This window comes from Amblyomma maculatum, chromosome 1, assembly GCF_055883805.1.
Source record: "Amblyomma maculatum isolate TAMU_Amacu chromosome 1, ASM5588380v1, whole genome shotgun sequence".
Taxonomy (NCBI): Eukaryota; Metazoa; Arthropoda; class Arachnida; order Ixodida; family Ixodidae; genus Amblyomma; species Amblyomma maculatum.
This window is the reverse complement of record NC_139344.1, coordinates 405,327,154-405,352,123: the sequence shown is the minus strand read 5'-3', so window position 1 is coordinate 405,352,123 and position 24,970 is coordinate 405,327,154. Positions and strand designations below refer to the sequence as shown.

The following is a 24,970-nucleotide window of genomic DNA, read 5'->3' as shown; positions in this document are numbered from 1 at the left end:
CAAGCGCGATCATTTGTATACCCATCGTTTTACTCTTTCTCATCTCAACTGCGAGAGAAGAGGTGACAGCAGCGCCTCCACTCGGTAGCAGCGCGACTCCAGCTCCAGCGCGCCGTACCTACCGACCGCCGCCACACGACGACTCGACTTGGTAGCCCATCTCGCAGCTGGTATCACTTCATAGTGTCGTCATCATTTCATCCGCGGTGCGCCGTGCTTACCGACTGCCGCCACCCGACGACTCGACTTGGTAGCCCATCTCTCGCAGCTGGTATGACTTCACAGTGTCATCATTTCATCCGCGGTGCGCCGTGCTTACCGACTGCCGCCACCCGACGACTCGACTTGGTAGCCCATCTCTCGCAGCTGGTATGACTTGACAGTGTCGTCATCATTTCATCCGTGGTGCGCCGTGCTTACTGACTGCCGCCACCCGACGACTCGACTTGGTAGCCCATCTCTCGCAGCTGGTATGACCACAGTGTCGTCATCATTTCATCCGCGGTGCGCCGTGCTTACCGACTGCCGCCACCCGACGACTCAACGTGGTAGCCCATCTCTCACAGCTGGTATGACTTCACAGTGTCGTCATCATTTCATCCGCGGTGCGCCGTGCTTACCGACTACCGCCACCCGACGACTCGACTTGGTAGCCCATCTATCGCAGCTGGTATGACGTCATAGCCATCTAGGGGTCAATAAAGGTTATAGGTGCCTACCGACCGTGGCTACGCGAAGGGCTGAAAATTGGAGTAGTAATGATTTCGCAGTAATAACGTATGCTTTTAATCCTAATAAACAATGATTATGCAAATGACGTCAGCATTGTATAGCGTCCACGCCACACTTATTACTTCAGTTTTTCCATTACAAAACGCTCCTGTTGAAGACCTGTATTTGCCCAATTTCAAGCTTTCAATTTACTCCTACATATTGTTCACATATCAAATTCTAATAATGCAGATTTATATCCATGATTACTGGAAATGCTTTAACTGACCACGGAGGTTTCATTACGTAATAGTATCACATTAGTCGTCAATGTCGACCGTAATTTGTAGCAATTCTCAAGGAAGTCTTCGTGGTACTTTTCTCCTCGCACTAAGTATAAAGATTATGTTCCTTGATGTCTTCTAGAATTGGCCTAGTCGGTGCTACTCGTGCATTATACCCGCGAATGAACCTCTAAACTAAGCCTTTATGCCTGCTAGTAAATCCTAACACAATATTAGAATGTAATAGCTATCACCTTGGCCATTCTTGGTAGTGCTTAGTCTTCATATCTGTAATACTGTATCTTGAACACATATTATAAAGGAAATAATCGGTCCTTCTAACCGTATATTAGGTTATTGACGTCGAACGTTACCACGTGCAGCACCTGTTAAATTCCACGCTTCCTTATCTCCTCTTTAGTCACATAAAATAGCGCTGTTTTCGCCCCTCATCGTTGATTATTCATTCAACAATATTCATTCAAAAACAATAATCAGCACTAGCCCGAATGCGCCAACTGCCGGACAAATGCCTCTCCAAAATCTGTCCACTGACAAGCACGGCTTAACTGACCTTCTGACATCATCCCCTGCCCATACCCATTTCTTCTTGACATAAATTGGGGCGGTATATTAGTGTTCCTCTAAAGTCGTAAAAAAAAACCTCTGTGTACCCGTCCCTGCCTCTCATTGTCCATTAACAGACAATAGCCGAGAGCCTGCGCTCACTCCATTTCGATGTTCGCGCCGCGGTTGCCAGACTACGGCTCTCTAATGGCTTGACACTGGTAGTTGCAGCGATGCGCAATACGACGTACTTGCCTTCCCAGCTTCAGGTCGACCATTGATGTCACCACGCTTAAACCTTCTTAACTTTTTGTTGCCGCAGTTTCTTGATATTGCTTCTTTATAAAACCTCTCGGAGACGCTGAAGCCAAGCTAAGAGAGGGAAGCGATAGTTTTGGAACTATTTTTGTTATACATTTCTTTTATTTATGCCTGTATTTACGCATTTACGCCCATGCATACCTTTTCCCGGCCACGGCGGCTGCGTTTCGATGGAGGCGAAACGAAGAGGCGTCGTGTGCTGTGCGATGTCAGCGCACGTTAAAGATCCCCAGGTGGTCGAAATTACTCCGTAGCCCTCCACTACGGCCCCCCTTTCTCTCTATCCACTTTCACTCCCACCTTCATCCCTTCCCTTACGGCGCGGTTCAGGTGTCCACAGAGCAAGTGTGACAGATACTGCGCCTTTCCCTTCCTATGAACCAACCAACCAATACCTTTAAATACACCCCTTACTGTAACTTATGCCACCAGAGGGCCAAAGTACACCACATACTATGGGCATGCCCACGAGACCCCCCTCTGCGGGATCTGCAGCTCTCCACCTTCGAGGAGTGGGAGGCTACTTTGCTCAGCTCGGGCCCGCTAATACAAATGCGGGCCATCGAGTGCAATCCAGATCGCCAGAGCTTAAGCGCTCCCGACCATCTAGCGCGGAAGCTCCTGCATGCCTTACTTCATCAATTAATAAATGTTTATCCTTCTCCTCCTCCTCTTGTTACAGATTTCTTTTATTTATGCCTGTGACAGACTAGGTTAAATTGGTTCACAGGAAGGGAAAGGCGCAGTAACTGTCACACTTGCTCTGTGGACACCCGTACCGCGCCGTAAGGGAAGGGAGGGAGGTGGGAATGAAAGTGGAAAGAGAGAAAGAGGAGCCGTAGTGGAGGGCTACAGAGTAATTCCGACCACCTGGGGATCTTTAACGTGCGCTGACATCGCAGGAGAAATCTACAGGATCGTGGAGCGAGCGGACGCATCTCACATGAGCTCCGTGATTTCACAGCAAAATTTCGTATTTCTTGCCACTTGCGTTCACCAACTTTGCCCTGGACGTTCGTCTATCGCTCCGGACCCGGTGTGCTGATTTCCAGACCAAGGCAAGCAGTTTGATGATTTTTCGACCAAATATTTTTGGCCGCAACAGCTGCGACAGCTAAGCCTATCGCTGCCTCACGACATCGGCGCGTTCGCGCGCAGCGGCGGTGGCGACGTCGCGTCCCGCCAAGCCCAACACCGCCTTGACTATGCCTTACACTGTGGAAGGCACCGACATTACCGCCGCGGAGTTATCCGATGGCTCATGGACGGCATTCGAGATGCAACGCCGGTACCGAAGACCATCTCCGCCCAAGAAACAACCTGCCGAGGCCCAGACGCCAGCCACGACATCGACTGTACCGAATCCGCGGACACGCGGACGCCCTCCACCTTTGACCAAAAAGCGTCCTCTGCCCCGCCTGCCCTCGGAACACCTCAAGATCGTCCTCCGTCCACAGGGCACGCTGAACCTTCACACCGTAGGCCCCGCACGACTTGCACTTGCTATCTACGCAGCCGCCAACGTCGACCACCGCCTAGCGGTTACTGCCGACCAAGTCCGCATACACCCCACTAACAACACCATCACAGTGAGCACGCCTGACAATGCCCGTGCAGTGTCTTACGCCAAGATCGGCACCATCACCATCGACAAGACAGTAGTCCCGGTTGCCGCCTACGCCCCAGCCCCGGACAATTCCGTACGGGGGATTTTGTACCGAGCCTACAGTTACGAAAACGATGCCGAGATCCTGGCTGAGCTCCGCGCTCGAAATCCCGATCTCCCCATCGTTGCTGCGCGTCGTATGGGCAAGACGCAACACTTCGTCGTTACGTTCGCCAACACCGAGCTGCCCCGATACGTGCGGTACTTGGGGTTTACTTTCGAAGTCTTCCCTTTGAAGCCTCGTCCGGAGGCGTGCTTCAACTGTCGCAAGCTGGGTCACCGAGCGGACGTGTGCCCCCAACCACGAATACCTACATGCCGCCGCTGCGGCGTCGCTCACGACTCCCCACCAGCCGGCCAACCACCTACCTGCCAAGCCATGTGCATCGTATGCAAAGGCTCACATCCAACAGGCAGCAGAAGCTGCAAATACCGCTTCGTGTCTAGCCACAGGCGCAAATCTTCACAGTCCCCCACGGACACTGCCACTGACCCAGACAGTTCGCCAAGCGGCCGCCAGTCCCGTCCCCGAGAACGCGGCCACCAACAACCACCTCCAAGGGATGAATCCTTCCCGCCACTGCAAAGCAGCAGTCCCCCAACTGACCTCGCCACAAGTCCACCACTTCAGCTGCAGGAACCAAGAGATGACTCTTTTCCCCCTCTACGTGGACGCAGTGGGAGCAGAGATAGGAGCAGGTCATCGTCCCAGAGACGCAGCTCGCGGATCAACTCCAACTCCGGAGAAGAAGGAAGACCTGCCAAACATTTGGCATGGAAGACTCCACTTACAGACAAGCAACGCCGAGCACCCGACCCACAGGTAAGGGAGCTGGCAGAGTTAGTCCGACAACTGCAACAACAGTTAGCTCAGTCTAACGCAAAAATCAAACAGCTAGAAACTGCAAATGCGCAATCAAAAAATGAACAGTCGTCTGTGGCTTGCGCTCGCCTTGAAGTCAGCCGCAATGAGGACATGGAAGTAGATCAAAACCGCCGTAACAAACGAAAGACACCTTCGGTACCTCGGCCAGATACAGATGACTTAGAGAGTAATTATGAAGAGAGATTTGCAAAAATAGACCAAAGACTAGCCAAGGTGGAGGAAACTATCCAGAAATTAATACCACAGCTTAACAAAGTAACTGACACAATGGAAAAGTTTCCGACTACTTTCGAAACTGTCCTAGCTAAACTCGACACGCTTACAACCAGGGTTAACGCACTAGCATCCCCTAGCAATCTGATATCTCCAACGCCAAATGCAGGCTCTTTGCCTCCCGCCAACACAGCATTCTCACGCCCAGCTGACGGTGCTTCGGCGCGTCCGTCCCCCAGCAGCATTCTCCGACCCAGCGTATTGCAACCCGCGCGAGCGGAACCTTACCCGATACGCGATGGCTAGTACACCTGTTATAGTGTGGCAATGGAACTGCAGGGGATTCCGAGCCAAGCGCAAGGCTCTGGAATATGCAGTTTTGGCCCAAACAAACAGGCCGGTAGTCATAGCACTTCAAGAGACGAATACAGAAGTAAAGCTTGCAGGGTATACAGCATACAATGAGAAAGTGTCGGCTGAGTGCCGGCCGATCACAGCTACACTTGTACACCGTAATCTAACTGCAAACCAATTAGATTTGGAAATACCGGAGGTCTCTCATACATTTATACAAATCCTGCCGAACAAACGAACAGAATCTCCCCTTTACATTCTAAACGTATATAGTCCACCTAAAGACAACAGCACGAAAATAGTCACACTCTTCCGTAAGGCGCATGTAGCCGCTCATAATGGAATGTTGCTGACTGTTGGAGACTTTAACGCACCCCATGCAGAATGGGGCTACTCAGTTAACAGTAGAAAGGGAACTAAATTATGGGAAACAGCCCAGGCGCTAGGGCATACCTTACTCGTCGACCCTGATAAACCTACGCGCATTGGTAACAGTGTAACCAGGGATACGTGCCCTGACCTTACCTTTGCCAGAAATATCCCCGATGTGAGATGGGAAAACCTAAATACAAACATAGGAAGCGACCACTATGTACTATGTACCACTTTCCGAGCTACGCATTGCAAAATGCGTCGCCAGGAAGTGAAGCACACGAACTGGGACGCCTTTAGATATGTCCGCTCGCAAAGGCCAGCGGAAAGTATAGTAGATTTAAGACAATGGTCGGAGCGTCTGTTGCAAGACGCCGCAAACACTTCAAAAACTGTTGCCCTTGAGGACAGCAGCCCCAGTCCGGACGCTAAGCTAGTGCACATGATTGAAGCACAAGGAAGTATCCATGCTCGATGGCGTAAAAATAAGCATAACCGACGTTTAAAAATTCGGCTAACCCGGCTTGAAAAGGAAATCGAGGCTTACTCGTGGGAACTTAGCCGAGAACAGTGGCATCAGACTTGCGACCGCCTTAATGGGCAACTGGGCAACAAGGACACGTGGTTTTTACTTAGACATTTACTGGACCCTACGAGAACTAAGGCAGATTCCCACAAGAACCTACATAGGATCTCGCAATCTTTCCAAGGCACCGACGAAGAGCTCATGACCACTTTAAAAGATAAATACATTAACACCTCCCAGGATATACCCACGCCAGATGGGTACTCAGGATTGGATAATCCTCGCATGGATAGCGTCTTTACCGTAGCAGAGATTAGGGCTGCTCTTAACAAAATTAACACCACCTCGGCACCGGGGGAAGATTGCATCACCAATAAGATGTTGCGCAATTTAGAAGACCAGTCAGTAGAGGCTCTTACGGACCTCTTCAACAGGTACTGGACAGAGGGCAGCGTCCCTGAGGAATGGAAGCACGCTAAAATTATTTTCATACCTAAACCGGGCAAAAGACTCGAGATGGGGAACCTCCGCCCAATCTCGCTAACGTCATGTCTCGGGAAGGTAATGGAACACGTTGTCTTAAACAGGCTCCTTATGCACACCGATGCGGAAGGCACGTTTCCCCCGTCCATGATTGGGTTTCGAGCAGGTCTTTCGACTCAGGACATTATGTGGCAAATTCAACAAGACATTCTAGATACAAATCGCATAAGAGCCACGCGAACCATCCTGGGACTCGATGTGAGTAAGGCCTTCGACAATGTGTCACACGCTTCCATCCTCAATCACCTCTCACAGTTACACGTAGGCAAACGGATATACGACTACATCGCTGCCTTTCTGAATGCGCGTACGGCTACGCTCCATTTCGTTGACAAAGTTAGCGACAAAATTACACTAGGGACGAGAGGAACACCGCAAGGCGCCGTACTTTCACCTTTTCTCTTCAACATCGTTATGAGCGGCCTCCCGCGTCTGTTAGATGATATCCCACACATACATCATTCCATATACGCCGACGACATCACCATATGGACCAATTCTGGCTCCGATGGAGATATTACAGATTCATTACAACGAGCTATCGACACGGTACAGTCTTATGTGCAGGAAAACGGCCTTACCTGTTCACCGGCTAAATCAGAACTATTAGTTATAAGGAACAAACAAGCTTCACAGGTAAAGCCAGATTCTCGAGAACCTATCCAGTTACACATTGACAACCATCCGATACCCCCGGTAGCCACGATCAGAGTTCTCGGAATGTTGATTCAGAATAATACGCAGAACACAGAAGCTATACGCCGGCTACGCGTCACGGCGCACCAGATAGGTGGGCTGGTGAGACGCATTGCCACACGTCGCAGGGGTATGAGAGAAGCCGACCTGTGCAGGATTATCCAAGCCTTTATGATAAGCAGAATCATGTACGCTTGCCCGTACTATCATCTGCGTCGTAGGGACGAACATGCACTTAATAGCATAATTAGAACAGCATACAAAGCGGCCCTTAGCTTACCAGTATACGCTAACTCAGATCGACTACTGCAGTTAGGAATTTTTAACACACTATCTGAACTAATTGAAGCCCATAAGACAGCACAAGTGACCCGCCTGTCACGCAGCCTTGCGGGACGCGTAATTCTCGACAAGCTCCACATCCACCCCACTGAGGAGGTGTGCGCAACATCCCATTTATCGGCTGACATAACTAGTAGACTAGTTGTTAAACCAATAGCCAAAAACATGCTACCAGGTAGACATGATGCCCGCAGGAAGACAAGGGCACAGACCCTTGAGAAACAGTACGAGGACGATCCACAAGCAGTGTACGTGGATGCAGCTCAGCACATCAAAAACGGAGCATACGTGGCATGTATGGCCACTCCAAAGTCAACCTTCATTAACGCTATAACATTTCATGCTAGCTCCATATGCGAGGCAGAGGAAGTAGCTATCGCACTGGCCATCGCGGATCCCCACACCAAAACTATTCTAAGCGACTCAAAAAGCGCCGTTCAAAATTTCGCCAAAAATTCTGTAAGCGCACTCGCGGCGCGAATTCTGCGCAACCGATCTCTCAATCACAACATCAATCTCGTATGGGTTCCGGCTCACGCGGGTAACTCCGGAAACGAAGGGGTCGACCGTCTAGCCCGAGGCTTAACCAACCGGGAGACGGGAGATCTATCGGGAACGGACGCGCCTGTGGAGGCACCGCGCACATACGCGGAGGTAACACACTTTTATCGCGAGCTAAGATGCACGTACCCCGCCCCTCACCCCGACCTCGACCGGGCGCAAGCCACGACACTCAGACGCCTACAAACAAAGGCCATTCTTAGCCCCTACCGACTATCGTTAATTACAAACGGAGAATTCAACCCTGCATGCCGGCACTGCGGTGACGGGACGCAGGCCACTCAAGACCATATACTGTGGGAATGCGCCAGCAATCGCCCTCCAAAGACACTCTTGCCAGCTCCCTCAGCGGAGGAATGGGACAAGCTGTTGGCCAGCCCAAGGAAAACTACGCAACTGGCCCTCGTCACGCGAGCTCAAGAGGTCGCTCCCGACTGGAGGCCACCCTAGACTCGCCCCAGCCCGAAATAATTCCTTTCATTTCGTGGCAATAAAAGTTGTTACCACCACCACCTGACATCGCACAGCACACGGACGCCACTTCGTTTCGCCTCCATCGAAACGCAGCCGCCGAGGCCGGGATTCGATCCCGGGAACTCCGGCACAGTAGTCGGGCGTCTTACCACTGCACCACCCCGGCGGGGCAAGCCCGTTGTCGCTTTTCGTATTGATATATTTATAGCAACCGATGACGTCCTTAATAATTGGTTCACAGGAAATGAAAGGAGCAGTATCCTTCACACGTTTCGTGGACACTTGTACTGCGCCATAAGGGAAGGGAGGAAGGTGCGAGTGCAAGCGGAAAGACAGAAAGGGCTGCTGTAGTGGAAGGCTTTGGAATAACTTTGTCCGCCTGTTGTTGCTGTCGTGGCTCTAGGAAGAAGGAAACGAAAATGCACGAGCCTGCTACTGGCTCTGTTGCTGAGCCACCTCTGCTGCCTCGTACAGACAGAAGAGAAAATCGAGAAAAAAGAAAAAGAGGAGGGAGAGAAAGACGCGCGCTGCAACAACAGCTGTCGCCCACCACCAAAATGGTGGCGGGTGCAATGACGGCCCACAACATATAAAAATTCTGTGGCAGGCTAGCCACCACCGCAAGCGGCGGTGACCCATCTGTCCCAGCCCCATCTGGGGAGTACCAGGTTCTGTCCACCTGGGGATTTTTAACGGGGGGGGGGGGGGTGCTCTTGGACTTATGGGGCTGGGACTGGTAGGTCCCCGCCGTTTAAGGCCCCAATATAGTCCCACGTAACGCGCGCGCGCACGTCGGCCAATTAACCGAGGTTTATACTCCAACGTCACGGCGTGATGGACGTAGCGAGCGCGAGCCGACGCGCAAATAAAATCTCGCCTATATCTAGCCGGCCGCATCTGCCGCGTCGGCCACGCATACCAGCATTCCTCACGCGCAGTGAAGATGGCGGCTTGCTATGTAGACAGCGACCGCGCGCGAGTTTTAGACACTGTTGGGGAAAAGCTGCTAAAAGGCATTGGAGGTGAATAAAATCTATGATACCAAGCGTCTATGATACCAAGCGGATTGACTACAGAGACGTTCAGAGGAAAAATGAATGCCTGGAATGCAATCTGTCAGCAGTGCAACCGGCCACAGCTGTGAGTGCTCTATGAGGTGCAAAGATGCAGTGGTCTATGAGGTGTAACGATGGTTTTGTTTCACTTATGTGCAGTGCAATCAGTGGAAGAATACCAGAAACTGCAGAAGCGGCTTCGCAAAGAATTGTGACCGGTACACGCCGGAATCGAAGGCCGTACTCGATTTGGCCACGCGGAACGTCAGCGGCTCAACAACCCAGAAAATCCAGAACTTGATGGAATTCTACAGGAACTGCGGCCGACCGAGAAAGTGATCCTCATTACTGCTTAATCCCTAACTCTTCTGTAATCGTACAGATATTTAAATTATGATTAGTTTTCAGTAAAACACACACATACACAACCATCGTTCCATCCGTAGCCGTCGTCGATGCGGGCTCAGGCCGTTGCTGGGCTGGACGTTTCCACGGCCGGCTGTAAATGCTTCGTGCCATTTGAGCATTCGCAATATTTTTAACATTTGCAGTAAACACATTGCATAATTGAGCCTTGATCACAACAGTAATTAGTGCCTTGATAGGCAGTCAGTTCCTCCGGTAAGGTTCCCTGTCGTCTGAACGCAAATGCACGCCCAATTTTTATTATTTAAAACTTTATTGTCGCCGATACAGGAGGTTCCCCTACTCCCCCACCCAGGTACGCAGACCCGAAAACGTACCAGCCCTCGAGGGTGTCTTGTGCGCATGCGCGCCGCGGCACCGTGCACGCCAGCCGCGGCAGACTGTAGGGGCGGCGCTTTTTTCAGGCGCCCGTCGTAGCCGACGTACCGTGGCCGACGTCGCCGGCTCTGCCAGTAGTGTCGAAAACGTCAGACTATATTGGGGCCTTTAAAGCGGCGCTAGCGACGCGCGTCTTCCTCTCTATCTCCCTCTTTTTTCTTTCTTTCTATTTTCTAATAGCACGAGGCAGCGGAGGTGCCTCAGCTGCAGAGTCAGTAGCAGGCCCGTGCAGTTTCTTTTCGTTCTTACGACAGTCGTAACAACAACAGCACTGACATCGCACAGCACACGGACGTCACTTCGTTTCGCCTCCATTGAAACGCAGCCGCCGGCAGTCGGGGTCGAACCTGGGTACTCCGGAAAGTAGACGACCGTTTTACCACTGTACCACCGCGGCAGTGCATTTTCTTCGCATTACCTCTGGCAGCCGCGGCAAGTATCGGGTCGGTGATAGTTATTTTATTTGCCGTGCAAATCAGAGTTAGGTTGAATTTACTGTGGTAGGTGGTCGGCAGCAGATGGTGTAATGATGCCACTTCTTTAGAGATTCCGCGTTTTCTTAACACCCGTTCAAAGTGTTTTCTGGAAACACGGACGTTACCTGAGGAACCCTCAAAACACACGGCAGTTCTTAAACCAGCTTGGCTTCTGCTATCTTCGCCTTCATACCACTTCGCTACACGGCTAGTAACTGATCCCCTAATTTGCGTCCGTGTTATCTCTCATATATTCGTTAGGATGACGTGATAATCAACCACATTATATGAAAGACAGTCCCAAATTGACACATGTGAAGCTTATCTTTAACGAAGACGCGCCAATACAAAAACAAGTTTGATAGATTCAAGAACAACTCGTAACATCTTGCTGCTGTCGAATCTACTGTCCAGGTTTCTGTTAATGGCTGCGAGACAAATGTTGCTTAGAACTGGCATGACGCAGGATCCGACGCATATTCCTTTCCTTTGCATGTAAACCCGGTTCTCGAACTCGACCACAGTAGCACCGTGGTAAACTTCAATGGTTCTGCAGAACTAAAAAAGAAAAGCTATAATTTATGTCGAATTCTTTGTAGCAAGGGGCCCTGGACAACAAGGGAATCAAGCTTCTTTAAGAGAAATTGCCTAATATCATTTTGCTATTCGCTAGCGACACACCGGATAGGAACGTCGTCCTTTTGAGTATTTGCAGTGAAACAATAATAAGAGTTTTTTTATTGCACTTTTGCTCGTTTATTAACTGCTCCAGTTACATGTTCTTGCACAGGTCAATGGCCCCTTAGCTTGAGGCTCGTCCGAGTGAAGTTCGTCTGCAACGCACAACAGTTGTTTTCGCCTTAACGCTATTTCCAGTCTCTTCTCATTTCCGGCTTTGGGCTATTTCATTCGCGCTGAATGTCTTTTTTTCCTTTGTGTAGGACATCCATCATTTTTATGCTGAGGGGTGTACGCCGGTGCTTGTGTCCCTGTTTCCACAGTTTTAGAAAGCTTATGGCCACTTCCCCGTACAAATTGCCTGCCTGCTGTGCTCATCAATTAATCACTCCAGCCGTAGCTCAATTCCCATAGGGTGCTTTTTTGTCGCATTCTGTCAAAAGACTCTCTTTGTGATAAATGAAAGCACGAAATTGAGTTACTCTTCATTCTGTCTGGTGCGATATTTCGCAAAAGTTTCAACTTCAGGCTGAGGGCACAGAGAGAAGTTAATAGCGTATGCGATCAGCATGACCACAACAACCACAATGGCAACTCCTCTTCTACTCCTTCTTTCGGGTGGCGCCTTGGTATCGGGCAAGTTGGGGACACCGGGTGGATCGTTGAAGCTTCATCAAGATCCTACTGACAGCTTTTCGGTAACTGTTACAACCTAAGAGTCTAAAGTTTGCCGATTCTTTCTTACTGCAAGTTAGAGCGAACGAACTGGCAACTGTGATGTCGTGAGGGCAGCAGTGGGACGCCACCAGATGCAAGTACACGACAATGTGTGGAGGCTAAACATTAATGTGCGTTCTTGAAGAAACCGCTTGTATCGTGTACCAGCACGTAGACAACATAAATGCTTGAGAGGCCAGATCAGCTATTTCTCACAACACACGCCAAGCTGACCATCTTGGGGTCACGACCACTTATAGTCTTTAATTTTGATTTTTACGCTATTATATTTTAAAATTGCTTCTGGTTTTAAAATTGGTGCAAGAGCTAGTCAAACTTAAGATCGGTGTTGCCATTATTTGCATGGTACATAAAAACTGTACATATTTTTTCCTAATTAAGGCGGCATTTAGTTCCAGATGCAGAAGTTCAGTACGTCTTTCTGCGTACTTCCTCACCGCTCTGCTGAGCGGTCGGCACTCCTCATCTCAGGCGTACATCCATGATGTCATAAGTACTTACACAGTTGAATCGAGGACGAGACATTAAAATCTTCGATTGCAATACCTCGGTGCCGTGAATTTTACAGGAGCCAAAACATCTGTTTCATCTACTGCAACTTTCAGTTCGAGAACAATCGCAGACTTTTGAATGTTGTTTTGGGGGAATATGCCGAAAGTCACTCTGGACCAAAGCGCAGCCACGGGAGTGAAACTCAATGTGGGATACAGGACTGCGAACGAGTTTTTCTTGCATTCAACAAGGCTTTAGATGTCTATGCATGGTGAAGTTTAGAAGATACGCTTGTTTCTGGAGGAATTATTAAAAAAAAATCTGCTGCGCAGAGTGCAGTTGGTAAATTCACATTCTGCGTGGAACAAACTGCAGCAAACTCTATTTCTCGCCTAATGTTCAGTGGATGTTTTTCATAGCGCTTTAGATGGAGTAAAATTTCGCGAACCTTACTGTGCACTAAAACAAAATTTTCCGGTCATGGGAGATATTGCCTGTTGGACAAAAAAGAGAGACCAATTTATTGCGTAACAATGTTCAGCGCTATACTTAGGCTATGCTCTCCGGTATTCGTTATCGAGCTTCGTGGCAACGAACGTAATGCAGAGTGGTATTAAATCTCACCTTCCTGCAGCGACGACACCTGAGGTTTTTATATAGTACCCAGAAAATGGAGAGTGAAAACGGTTTTTCATCTGATAACAATTTCGCTCCTGAAAACGGCCGCGGATAGAAACAGCTGTCGTTCAACTTTAAGTTATCTGTTGTTTTGAAAGCAAAAAAAAAAAACTTTTTTAGCAAACCAAAGCGCACGGCCAGTTTGCTATGCTAATTAAAATTGTCCTTAGGCCGCCTTCAGTTCAGCGCGCCTCGATGAAATTTTGAGGACAATTTGTTAGGCCACCAACTCCAAAACATAGCCAACTTAAAAAATCGCCGACTCAAGAAAACAACCTTTCCATGCAGAGTTCATGCCTTGTGATACAGAAGTCTGCACTAAATATGCTATATATGTGAAACACTTTACGAGCTCTGCAGACTAAAATATAGCCCCGCCGGGGTGGTGCAGTGGTAAGACGCCCGACTACTGTGCCGGAGTTCCCGGGTTCGAACCCGACCACGGCGGCTGCGTTTCGATGGAGGCGAAACGAAGAGGCGTCGTGTGCTGTGCGGTGTCAGCGCACGGTAAAGATCCCCAGGTGGTCGAAATTACTCCGTAGCCCTCCACTACGTCTCCTCTTTCTCTCTTTCCACTTTCATTCCCACCTTCCTCCCTTCCCTTACGGCGCGGTTCGGGTGTCCACAGAGCAAGTGTGACAGTTACTGCGCCTTTCCCTTCCTGTGAACCAATTTAACTTAACTTTATTTAGACTAAAATATAAGCACTTATATGGCAATTATATTGGGTCAGTGTGATAACAGCCGCGCTTTCAAATGATGCTTCTAACCTTAGGAAAACAACCTGGACCTTCCCAAAGGAAAACTAAACATCCGGCTCTATGTTCTCCTCATAGCAGCTTTAATTACATTTCCAATTACATTTCTAATGCTTACCAGCCTAGTAGGAAATATCTGTTTTTCGTTTTCTGTGTGATCGCTACTCCTACGGATCACTTATAGTTAAAATCGGTGCGAGAAGCATTTGTCTTGCTCGGGCTTTAACTGTACTCGTGGTACATGGCTAGGTCAAGACGAAATATTTGCTAGAGCGAGGTGTCGGGCTATTGGTATTGCATATCTGAATAACAGCGCTGGGAACGAGACGAAACACGAAGAACGAAGAAAAACCACTGACACAGGCGTGTCAGTGTCTGTTTCTTCTTCGTCCTTCGTGTTTCGTCTCGTTCCCAGCGCTGTTATTCAGATATGGAATATTTGCTCTCTGTGAATGCGAAAAAATAAGCATGTATATATATATATATATATATATATATATATATATATATATATTGTAAGGAAGAAGATGATACAGCGCCGAAGCTAACGACGATGAATACGCCGATCAGCTGGCGCGTGCACTGAGAGCTCCGACCGTCTTGTTCGGACGATATTGTGCCTCGCTCTACGATCGCCTTGTGACACGGGTCGCCGTCTCCAGTCCTCCGAATAACTCCCAGTAAACCCCTCTTCATTTGGTGGAACGTGCCGAGGTACGACCCTTAAACGATCACCGTGGAGCTCCGCAGCCGAACGATACCTATGGCGACGAACGAGGTAGGCCAACAGCCAGTGGCAGCCCCTTCGCAGTCCATCTCATGCTCCGGTGCCATTCGGCAGCGAGACCCCGCAGTTTTCAGGGGGCAGGGCGACCAGGACGTTGAAGATTGGTTGGCCTCGTACGAGCGGGTAAGTCTCCATAACAACTGGGATAACCGCATGAAAATCAACAACGTCATCTTCTACCTGAGTGACGTTGCTAACCTCTGGTATCGAAATCATGAGGCCGACATGCCAACTTGGGCCAACTTCAAGGCAAAGCTCACGAACGTTTTCGGTCGTCCTACAGTTCGGAAACTACGCGCTGAAGAAGCCCTGCACGTACGCGTTCAGCATGAAGGGGAAAGCTTCACAAGCTAGATTGAAGACGTCGTTAATTTATGCAAGCGTGTCGACCCCTCTATGGATGAGGCTGCCAAGATAAAATACATAATGAAGGGCATTCATGCCGATGCATTTCACATGTTGTGGGCAAAGAGCCCCACCACAGTGGCCTCAGTATATAGTCTTTGCCAAAGTTTCGACGAAATGCTCAAGCAACGCCTCTGCACTCGTCGCTCTCCCGCACCTGCTGCATCCATCTCTGGCCTGGCTGTGAGCAGCGATTTTGGCTGACATCAAAGACTTCGGGTTGAGGTCTCCCGACAGCTTGGGCTTTTGTCTGGCCCACGCCCGTCATCTACAGCCCAGCTGCTTAACCCTTCTAACTGACACACCATCACGCAGGAGGTTGCTGATGCCATTCCCAGTTTTGGCCAGCCAGCGCCTGTCGCCCCTCATGCCGACCATGTTCCACTGCAGCCCACACCTCTTGCTGCACCATTAAGTTACAGCCCCCTGTTGTCGTGCCGCCTTTGCCTGTGCATGTACAGATGCCTCCCACGTATGCACAAGTTACCGCCCGCCCACCGCCGCCACAGTCCTTTGCGTACGTGTCGACTATGGCGCCACCATCTGTCGCCCCACGGTTCCGATCTACGACGCCTCCTTAAAATCCTTGGCGCACGAATGACAACCGGCCTACTTGCTATGCCTGCGGTATTCCCGGCCACGTCGCCCGCCTGTGCCGTCGCACTCTGCGCTCTGTCCCTGCACGCACTATGGATGACTACAATTATCAATTCGACACCTTACGCCCACCTTCGGTTACATCTCCAGGGCAGCCGCACAACTCGTCGGGCCGCCAGCACATTCCACTGTACCGCTCGCCGTCCCCTCGCCGTCGGTCCGTGTCTCCAATGCGGCGTCACAGCGTGACACAAGACTCGGAAAACTAGCCGCCGCAGTTCCTGGGGCACGAACTGCGCACATATCGCCTACCACAAGTCCTCGTCTGTCTCCGCCGAACGTTCTCGGAGTTTTTGTTGATGGTGTCCGTACCCTTGCACTAGTCGATACAGGGGCCCCTCTCTCCGTCATTAGCGAAAGTTTTTGTCGCTCGCTTCATAATGTCACCACCCCGCCTCCTGGACTCTCTCTTCGCGCCGCCAGCGCCAATTCCGTTCGTCCGTCTGCTGCTTGCGCAGCGCGTGTTGTTATCGCGAACGTCTTATACATCGTCGAGTTTTTAGTGCTTGCGTCGTGCTCGCATGACGTAATTCTTGGCTGGGATTTCCTGTCCCTCCACAATGCTGTTATTGACTGCGCCCGCGCCCACGTCGTCTTCTCTGCGCTCTGTGATGCGGTTCATGACGATGCGCCGTCTTTTTCTTGCGTCAAATTTGTTGTCGCCGACGACACCGACATTCCGCCCAACTGTGCTGTGATTGTTCCCGTGTGTGTACCGTTTTCTTTCGATGCGACTGTTCTTTTTGCGCCTTCTCCCATGTTCGCCTATTGCCGTCACCTCCTTCTTCCCTTTGCTATCATTGATATTAACTGCGGTGCCGCTGACATAGTTGTTGCGAATGCCTCCACCGCTGTGGTCCCGCTACTTCGTGTAGAATGCCTTGGTCATATTGAAATTACTGACCTCATCTCACCGTTTGAGATTGATGGGTATCTACCATAGAGTGCCCACGTAGCCTCCGTAATGCCGATTACTGAGTCTTCCGATATACCAAGTTCGGACCTTTTTTCAATCGTCTGTGGCCAGTGACCTCGACCCGACTCACCGTGAACAACTGTTTGCTCTACTCAACCACTTCCGTTCTTCGTTTGATGCTCAGACGACTTCCTTGGGCCGTGCGACTGAGGTTGTTCACCACATCGACACCGGCAGTCATGCCCCTCTTCGCCAGTACCGTGTTTCGCCTACGGAGCGCCGTGTTATTGCTAACCAAGTCGACGACGTGCTACAACGTGGTGTAATTCAGCCTTCATCTAGTCCGTGGTCGTCTCCTGTGGTACTTGTGAAAAAGAAGGATGGCTCCATAAGATTTTGCGTTGACTACCGCCGTCTTAACAAAATTACTCGTAAAGACGTATACCCACTACCCCGCATTGACGACGCCATCGATTGTTTACAGGGAGCCGAGTTCTTTTCATCCCTGGACCTGCGTTCTGACTATTGGCAAGTCCCTATGGCTGAGTCTGGCCGACCTAAGACAGCCTTTGTTACCCCTGATGAACTATATGAGTTCACTGTGATGCCGTTTGGTCTTTGCAACGCTCCTGCTACGTTTGAGCGAATGATGGACAACATATTACATGGCCTCAATTGGAACATTTGTCTTTGTTATTTGGATGACATTGTCGTTTTCTCTCCCGATTTTCCGACGCACCTCGTGCGCTTGCACCAAATCCTGAGCTGTCTCTCTGGCGCCGGTCTCCAACTTAACCTGACGAAATGTCGTATTGGCGCCCGCAAGCTGACAATACTGGGTCATGTCGTGTCCAAAGATGGCGTCCTGCCCGATCCGGACAAACTACGTGCGGTCACTGAATTCCCGAAACCGACGTCTGTTAAAGAGCTGCGCAGCTTCGTCGGCCTATGCTCATATTTTCGCCGTTTTGTCCGCAATTTCGCTACCATCATTACACTGTTTACAAAACTGCTGAATGGTCCCACCGACTTGACTACATGGACCCCACTTTGCTACGATGCTTTCACTATGCTCCGACGTCTGCTAACTTCGCCGCTCATTCTCCGCCATTACGACCCATCCGCTCCTACAGAGGTGCACACTGACGCCAGCGGCATCGTCCTTGGTGCTGTCCTCGCTCAACGCAAGCAAGGCTTTTCCGAATATGTGGTTGCTTACGCTAGCCGAGCGCTAACGAAAGCTGAATCTAACTACACCGTCACAGAAAGAGTGTCTTGCACTCGTGTGGGCCTTAATGAAGTTTCGCCCTTAATTATATGGCCGCCGCTTCAACGTCATCACCGACCACCATGCCCTCTGCTGGTTGGCTTCCCTGAAAGACCCTTCTGGGCGCCTCGGACGCTGGGCTCTTCGCCTTCAAGACTTTGACTTTGAAGTGATATATCGATCGGGGCGAAAACACTCAGACGCTGACGCCTTGTCGCGCTCGCCGCTACCTTCTCCTGCACCCTCGCACTCGATATCCGAACCCTCCATTGCAACCCTCACCTCCGACGACCTGCCTTTTGAAAAACGCCGGAATCCCTGGATATCTTCGCTCCTAGACGTCCTCACCGCGTCCTCAACGTCTTCATTCCCGCGAGCCCTTCGTCGCCAAGCTTCCCATTTTACGATCCGGGGTGGTCTGCAGTATCGCAAAAGCTATCGCCCGGATGGTCGCAAATGGCTCTTGGTCATTCCCCGCCATCTTCGCACAGAAATTTGTGCCCATCACCATGCCGACCCGCAAAGCGCACTTGCTGGCCTGTTGAAGACATACGAGCGTCTTCGCCAGCGGTACTACTGGCGGGGATGTACAACTTTGTCCGCCGCTATATTCAGTCCATAGTTCTGCAACCATAGCAACCATAGCAACAGCAACCACAGTTCTGCATAAAGAAAGTAACAAAATTCCCATAAAGAGAGGTGTTAGGCAAGGAGACACAATCTCCCCAGTACTATTCACAGCTTGTTTAGAGGAAGTATTCAGAGACTTGGAATGGGAGCAGTTAGGGATAAGGGTAGATGGAGAATACCTCAGTAATCTGCGATTTGCTGATGACATTGCCTTGCTAAGCAACTCGGGGGATGAACTGCAAATAATGATTGATGACCTAGACAGGAAAAGTAGAAAGGTAGGCTTGAAAATCAATATGCAGAAGACTAAGGTAATGTTCAACAGCCTCGGGAAGGAACAGCAGTTTACATTAGGTAGCGAAATACTGGAAGTAGTAGGCGAATATGTCTACTTAGAACAGGTAGTAACCGCAGACCCGGACCACGAAAAGGAAATAACAAGAAGAATACGATTGGGATGGAGCCCATTTGGCAAGCACTCGCAGATTATGACTAGCAGCTTACCGGTATCGCTCAAGAGGAAAGTATACAACAGTTGCATCTTGCCTGTACTCACCTATGGGGCTGAAACGTGGAGGCTAACGAAGAGAGTTCTACTTAAGTTGAAGACAACCCAGAGGGCTATGGAACGAAAAATGGTAGGGGTAACATTAAGAGATAGAAAGCTTGCAGAGTGGGTCAGAGAAATAACTCAAGTTACCGACATTCTAGTAGAAATTAAGAAGAAGAAATGGACATGGGCAGGACATGTAGTGCGAAGAGAGGATAACCGATGGTCGCTGAGGGTAACAAACTGGATTCCAAGGGAAGGCAAGCGTAGCAGGGGGCGGCAGAAAGTTAGGTGGGCGGATGAGATTAAGAAGTTCGCAGGGGTCAAGTGGATGCAGCTAGCACAGAACCGGGTTAAGTGGAGAAATATGGGAGAGGCCTTCGCCCTGCAGTGGGTATAATCAGGCTGATGATGATGATGATATTCAGTCCTGTACTGCTTGTCAGCAGCGGAAGTTGTCTCCGCGCCCCTCCGCCGGCCCATTACAGCCATTGCCTTGTCCAGCGCGACCCTTTGATCGTGTCGGCATCGACCTCTATGGTCCCCTTCCATCTTCGACATCAGGCAACCGCTGGATAATAGTCGCCATGGATCACCTCACTAGCTACGCGGAGACTGCAGCCCTGCCTACGGCTAGTGTTCGTGACGTCGCCTCCTTCATCCTGCGTCACTTCGTTCTACGTCACGGGGCTCCTCGTGAACTTCTCAGTGACTTCGGCCGCGTCTTGCTATCTCAACTGGTCAACGAGCTGTTGGAAGCTTGCCAAACAATACATCGAACCACCACAGCTTACCATCCTCAAACCAACGGCCTCACAGAAAGTTTAACCGAACGCTTGGTGACATGCTCGCCACGGTTTCTTCTGACGCGTCTAATTGAGATCAGGTGCTTCCATACATCACCTATGCCTATAACACAGCGTCTCAGGCAACGACTGGATTTTCCCCATTCTTTCTCCTATACAGTCGTGAGCCTTCCTGTCTACTGGACACCATACTTCCTTACCACCCCGACAGTTCAGAGTACACTTCTCTTTCCGCTGTTGCCCGTGATGCTGAGCAGTGCCGTCAGCTGGCGCGCTCATTCACGTCGGACATTCAAGATGTTCGCCGACATGAGAGCGATCACGGCAAGCCCGCTGCTGACTTTCCTACCAACACCCTCGTTTGGCTCTGTGTTCCGGCTGATTCAAAATTCTTTGCAAAGTATAATGGCCCTTATCGTGTATTAGAGTGTACATCACTAGTTAACTACGTCGTGGAGCCGGCAACGCCTTCTTCAGACCACGGTCGCCGCGGGCTAGAAGTTGTTCACGTCAGTCCACTTAAGCCATACTACGATCCCCTTGTCATACCTTCGCCCTAAGTCGCCAGGATGGCTCCCTCTTTCCGCCGGGGCAATTATAAGGAAGACGATCATACAGCGCCGAAGTTAATGACGATGAAGACGCCGATCAGCTGGCGCGCGCACTGAGAGCTCGAGCTCGGACCGTCTTGTTCGGACGATATTGTGTCTCGCTCTGCGATTGCCTTGTGTCACCGGTCGCCGTCTCCAGTCCTCCGAATAACTGCCAATAAACCCCTCTTCAATATATATATATATATATATATATATATATATATATATATATATATATATATATATATATATATATATATATATATACCGGGTGTCCCAGCTAACTTGAACCAAGGGTTACAAAATAATATATTTAAGGTAGGTCAGTGAAACCAATTGCATTCAACTGCCAGCCTCCTTGCGCACTACAGGCAATGTTTTGTTTTGCAATTACTTAATTAGCTAATTATGTTAATTTTTCTAATTTATTAAATATCGACTTTAGACCAAACATGTGAATTGGAAAGTTGTAGAGTACCTTCAGAAACCCTCATTTCATTAACTGCGATAAAGAAAATCTCACGTGTATCTTTTTTTCCGGGCTCAGAAGAAAGCCCGCGAAATACAAATAATACCACGTGACTAGCGCATTTGTGCGCCGCGATTGTGGTGCTCTCAGTCGTGGTTTGAGGGAACGACATAAGCTGCGGCCGTGACCCGATGGTCCCGTTGCAGCGGCAGGCAGAAATGTTGGCGATGGTTCGAGCGAGCTCGAGCTCGCCCGTCGCCACCGCGATTTTGGCCAGGCCTGCGCACCGCAGCAGCCTACATCACGACAGGGGGATGGCGATAAAGAACCGGCAAATGAAGGTGCAGCGCTAATTTTAGTCGAGTCACTTGATGTCATCTCGCCCCTTTACCCAATCCTTTATGCGCAGATTCAGTGGCTAATACCTTATCGCTCATTCGTTTGTCGTGACGTTTGCTAATGGGAGAGAAGGAGGCCTTGTTAGAATGTCGGTGGTGTCGGCTCGCCGCTCTAGCTGCTACTGCACCGTCACGTGGGCCGGCTATCTGACGCGGGCGAAGAAGCCATCGCAGGCATATCGGCCTGCCGCTATAACGGGGTCAAGAAGACACGGCCGCAGCTGATTTCGTTCGCTCAAACCACGACTGAGAGCACCACAATCACGGCGCACAAATGCGCTAGTCACGTGGTATTATTTGTATTTCGCGGGCTTTCTTCTGAGCCCGGAAAAAAAGATACACGTGAGATTTTCTTTATCGCAGTTAATGAAATGGGGGTTTCTGAAGGTACTCTACAACTTTCCAATTCACATGTTTGGTCTAAAGTCGATATTTAATAAATTAGAAAAATTAACATAATTAGCTAAGTAATTGCAAAACAAAAAATTGCCTGTAGTGCGCAAGGAGGCTGGTTTCACTGACCTACCTCAAATATATTATTTTGTACCCCTTGGTTCAAGTTAGCTGGGACACCCGGTATATATATATATATATATATATATATATATATATATATATATATATATATATATATATATGTATATATATATTGTTACGAAGCGCCAAGCCGATGAAGACAGGAGACAGAATATGACCGATGACGATGGTAGATGACGTTTAATGAATGCTCGCGGGCCTAGCGCGAGCGCTCCTGCCCGCGCCACTGCCCGCTTCTTCCTTGTCGTCCGTAACATGACCCGGGGCCACCGAGCGATCGTCCCGATCGTGGACGAGGAAGTTTAGTGATGTTAATGATTTTATGGCGGGATGATGGGCGTGTCTGTATGCTTGAAGAAGAAGAGGAAGAAGGAAGAATAGAACGGCTTGCCGGTACGATGTCGGATGCGTGGGTGATCCGCCTCCCTTGGAGCTGTCAACCATCCGTCACCAGAGTCCATGGGACCGATGGCTCGAGGTCACGTCGGGCAGCTTGGGCGGGGGTTGCGTGTTCGTGTCCATCAGTTCCTTCGGGTCATTCGGGTCTTTCAGGTCCTTCATCTCGGTTCTGATCGGTATGTCTCTTCTCCTTGTCTTCAGGTCCGGGCTGGGGGCTGGGCGGTGGTAGTTGTTCAGGTCTGGGCTTGAAGGGCTGGGGCGAAGCTGCTCGGCGATCTCCACGGGCTCTCGGCCGATGGACCCGGCGTACGGTTGGCTTCGACGGGGAACAGCGAGGATGGGGATGAATCGCACCTCCAACCAAATGTTACGAAGCGGCAAGCCGATGAAGACAGGAGAGAGAATATGACCGATGACGATGGTAGATGACGTTTAATGAATGCTCGCGGGCCTAGCGCGAGCGCTCCTGCCAGCGCCACTGCCCGCTTCTTCCTTGTCGTCCATAACAATATATATATATATATATATACATATATATATATATATATATATATATATATATATATATATATATATATATATTGTGAGCCTTCTGTGGACCTTCTTTCATTTGTACATATCATCATCATCGTCCCGCGGCGCCAGCTCTGGCGCGGGCCTGGGTTGGTGACCGGATTAAAACGCGGATTAAAACCCCGCCAAGCATCGATTTACGCGCACGTCGCAGCATCACCCCCTCCTTTTGTTCCGCCGCCACAACTGGCATCGCCCTACAACCACATCAACGCCGTGACGACGGCTCAGCCTACGCCACCCTATTACGCACCCTGGCGCCCCTCTCGCCCAGTGTGCTATTACTGTGGAATACGAGGACATATATTCCGCTTCTGCCGTCGCCGTATTCAGAACGAGCGGCGTGGTTATGACGCATTCGAAAGTGACGTACCCTCATATTATCAGCGACGACCTCCTATTTCCAGCCCACCTCGAAGAACATCCCCACCTCCAGAATCCTCGTCTGAGCCTCGTGGAACCCATGCGTCCCGACGTCGGTCCCTATCCCCATACCGCCGCTCAGTTTTCCCTCTCCGACCCGCAACAACTCTCCCTGTCCGCCATCCGGAAAACTAAGCGTTGCAGTTTCCGGAGGTCAAACTGCAGTCTGCGAACTTACCAAAAGTCCTCCAGATCGCCCGTATAATGTGATTTCTGTTTTCGCTGAAGGATTACCGGTCGAAGCATTGATTGATACAGGGGCTGCAATTTCTGTCATTCACGCTGATTTGTGCTACCGTTTGCGAAAAGTTACGACACCATATGATGGGCCTGAACTCCGTGGAGCCAATGACGTCCCTTTGCGCCCTTTAGCAAAGTGCACCGTACGAGTTGTTATTGACGGCGTCCGCCATCATGTGCAGTTTGCTGTGCTCTCTCCATGTGCGCATCTGATGATTTTTGGATGGGATTTTTTGTCAACCGCTTCGGCGTTAATTTCTTGTGGCGACCGTGTTATCCATTGACAGACAGCGATTTTTCATCTGAAGTTTCTGAACGACATCATCCCCTCGTTGCCGCCGCTGATACTGTTCTGCCTTCTCAGTGCGAAAAACTGCTAACCGTTGTTTCTGACCACATCGCTGACGGGGACGTACTCATCGCACCATCTTATCGTCTCTTGAACGCGGTATCGCCTTCCCGTCTAGTCTTGTGAGGTTCTGCAACGGCTCAGCGACAGTAGCGGCCACTGACACTTCACGTGAATCCCTCGTGCTCCGAAAAGGAACTTCTCTCCCTTGCAAGGTGGATGTTCAACCTTTGTCCTTGATGGTGCTCACCGCCCCTCAGCCTCAGCACCGTGTTTCGACAGACGTCTCTCTTTCTGTTCTCACAGACTATTAATCCTAACCTCACGCCGAACCAACGCCAAGAACTGCTGACATTGCTTCGACAACACCAAGCCATTTTTGATGCCACTTCCTCACCACTGGGACGGACTAGTGTTGCGCACCATCGCATCATTACTGAAGGTAACTCTATCGTTCGCCGACGGCCTTATCGGGTTTCCCTCTCTGAACGAAAGGTAATTGAAGAAAATGTAAATGACATGCTCCATCGCAATATTATTCGTCCCTCGACAAGTCCATGGTCCTCCCCAGTAGTGTTAGTTAAAAAAAAGGACGGCTCGGTACGCTTTTGTGTTGATTACCGCGCACTCAACAAAATTACCCGCAAAGATGTATACCCAATGCCAAGAATTGATGACGCCCTTGACTCTCTCCAAGGCGCCGAATATTTCTCGACTTTGGACCTCCGCTCAGGTTATTGGCAAATACCTATGCACGAGGACGATAAAGAAAAAAC

General features: G+C 50.0%; 1 protein-coding gene across 1 annotated transcript in view; it reads left to right on the top strand.

Moving 5' to 3' along the window:
- Positions 1 to 12,116: 12,116 nt before the first annotated feature.
- LOC146208741 (uncharacterized) overlaps positions 12,117 to 24,970 on the top strand; it is a 30,240-nt gene continuing 17,386 nt past the window's right edge. The window contains exon 1 of the mRNA XM_084579335.1: positions 12,117 to 12,227. Coding sequence (XP_084435461.1) covers positions 12,117 to 12,227 — 111 coding nt within the window. The remainder of the gene's footprint in view (positions 12,228 to 24,970) is intronic.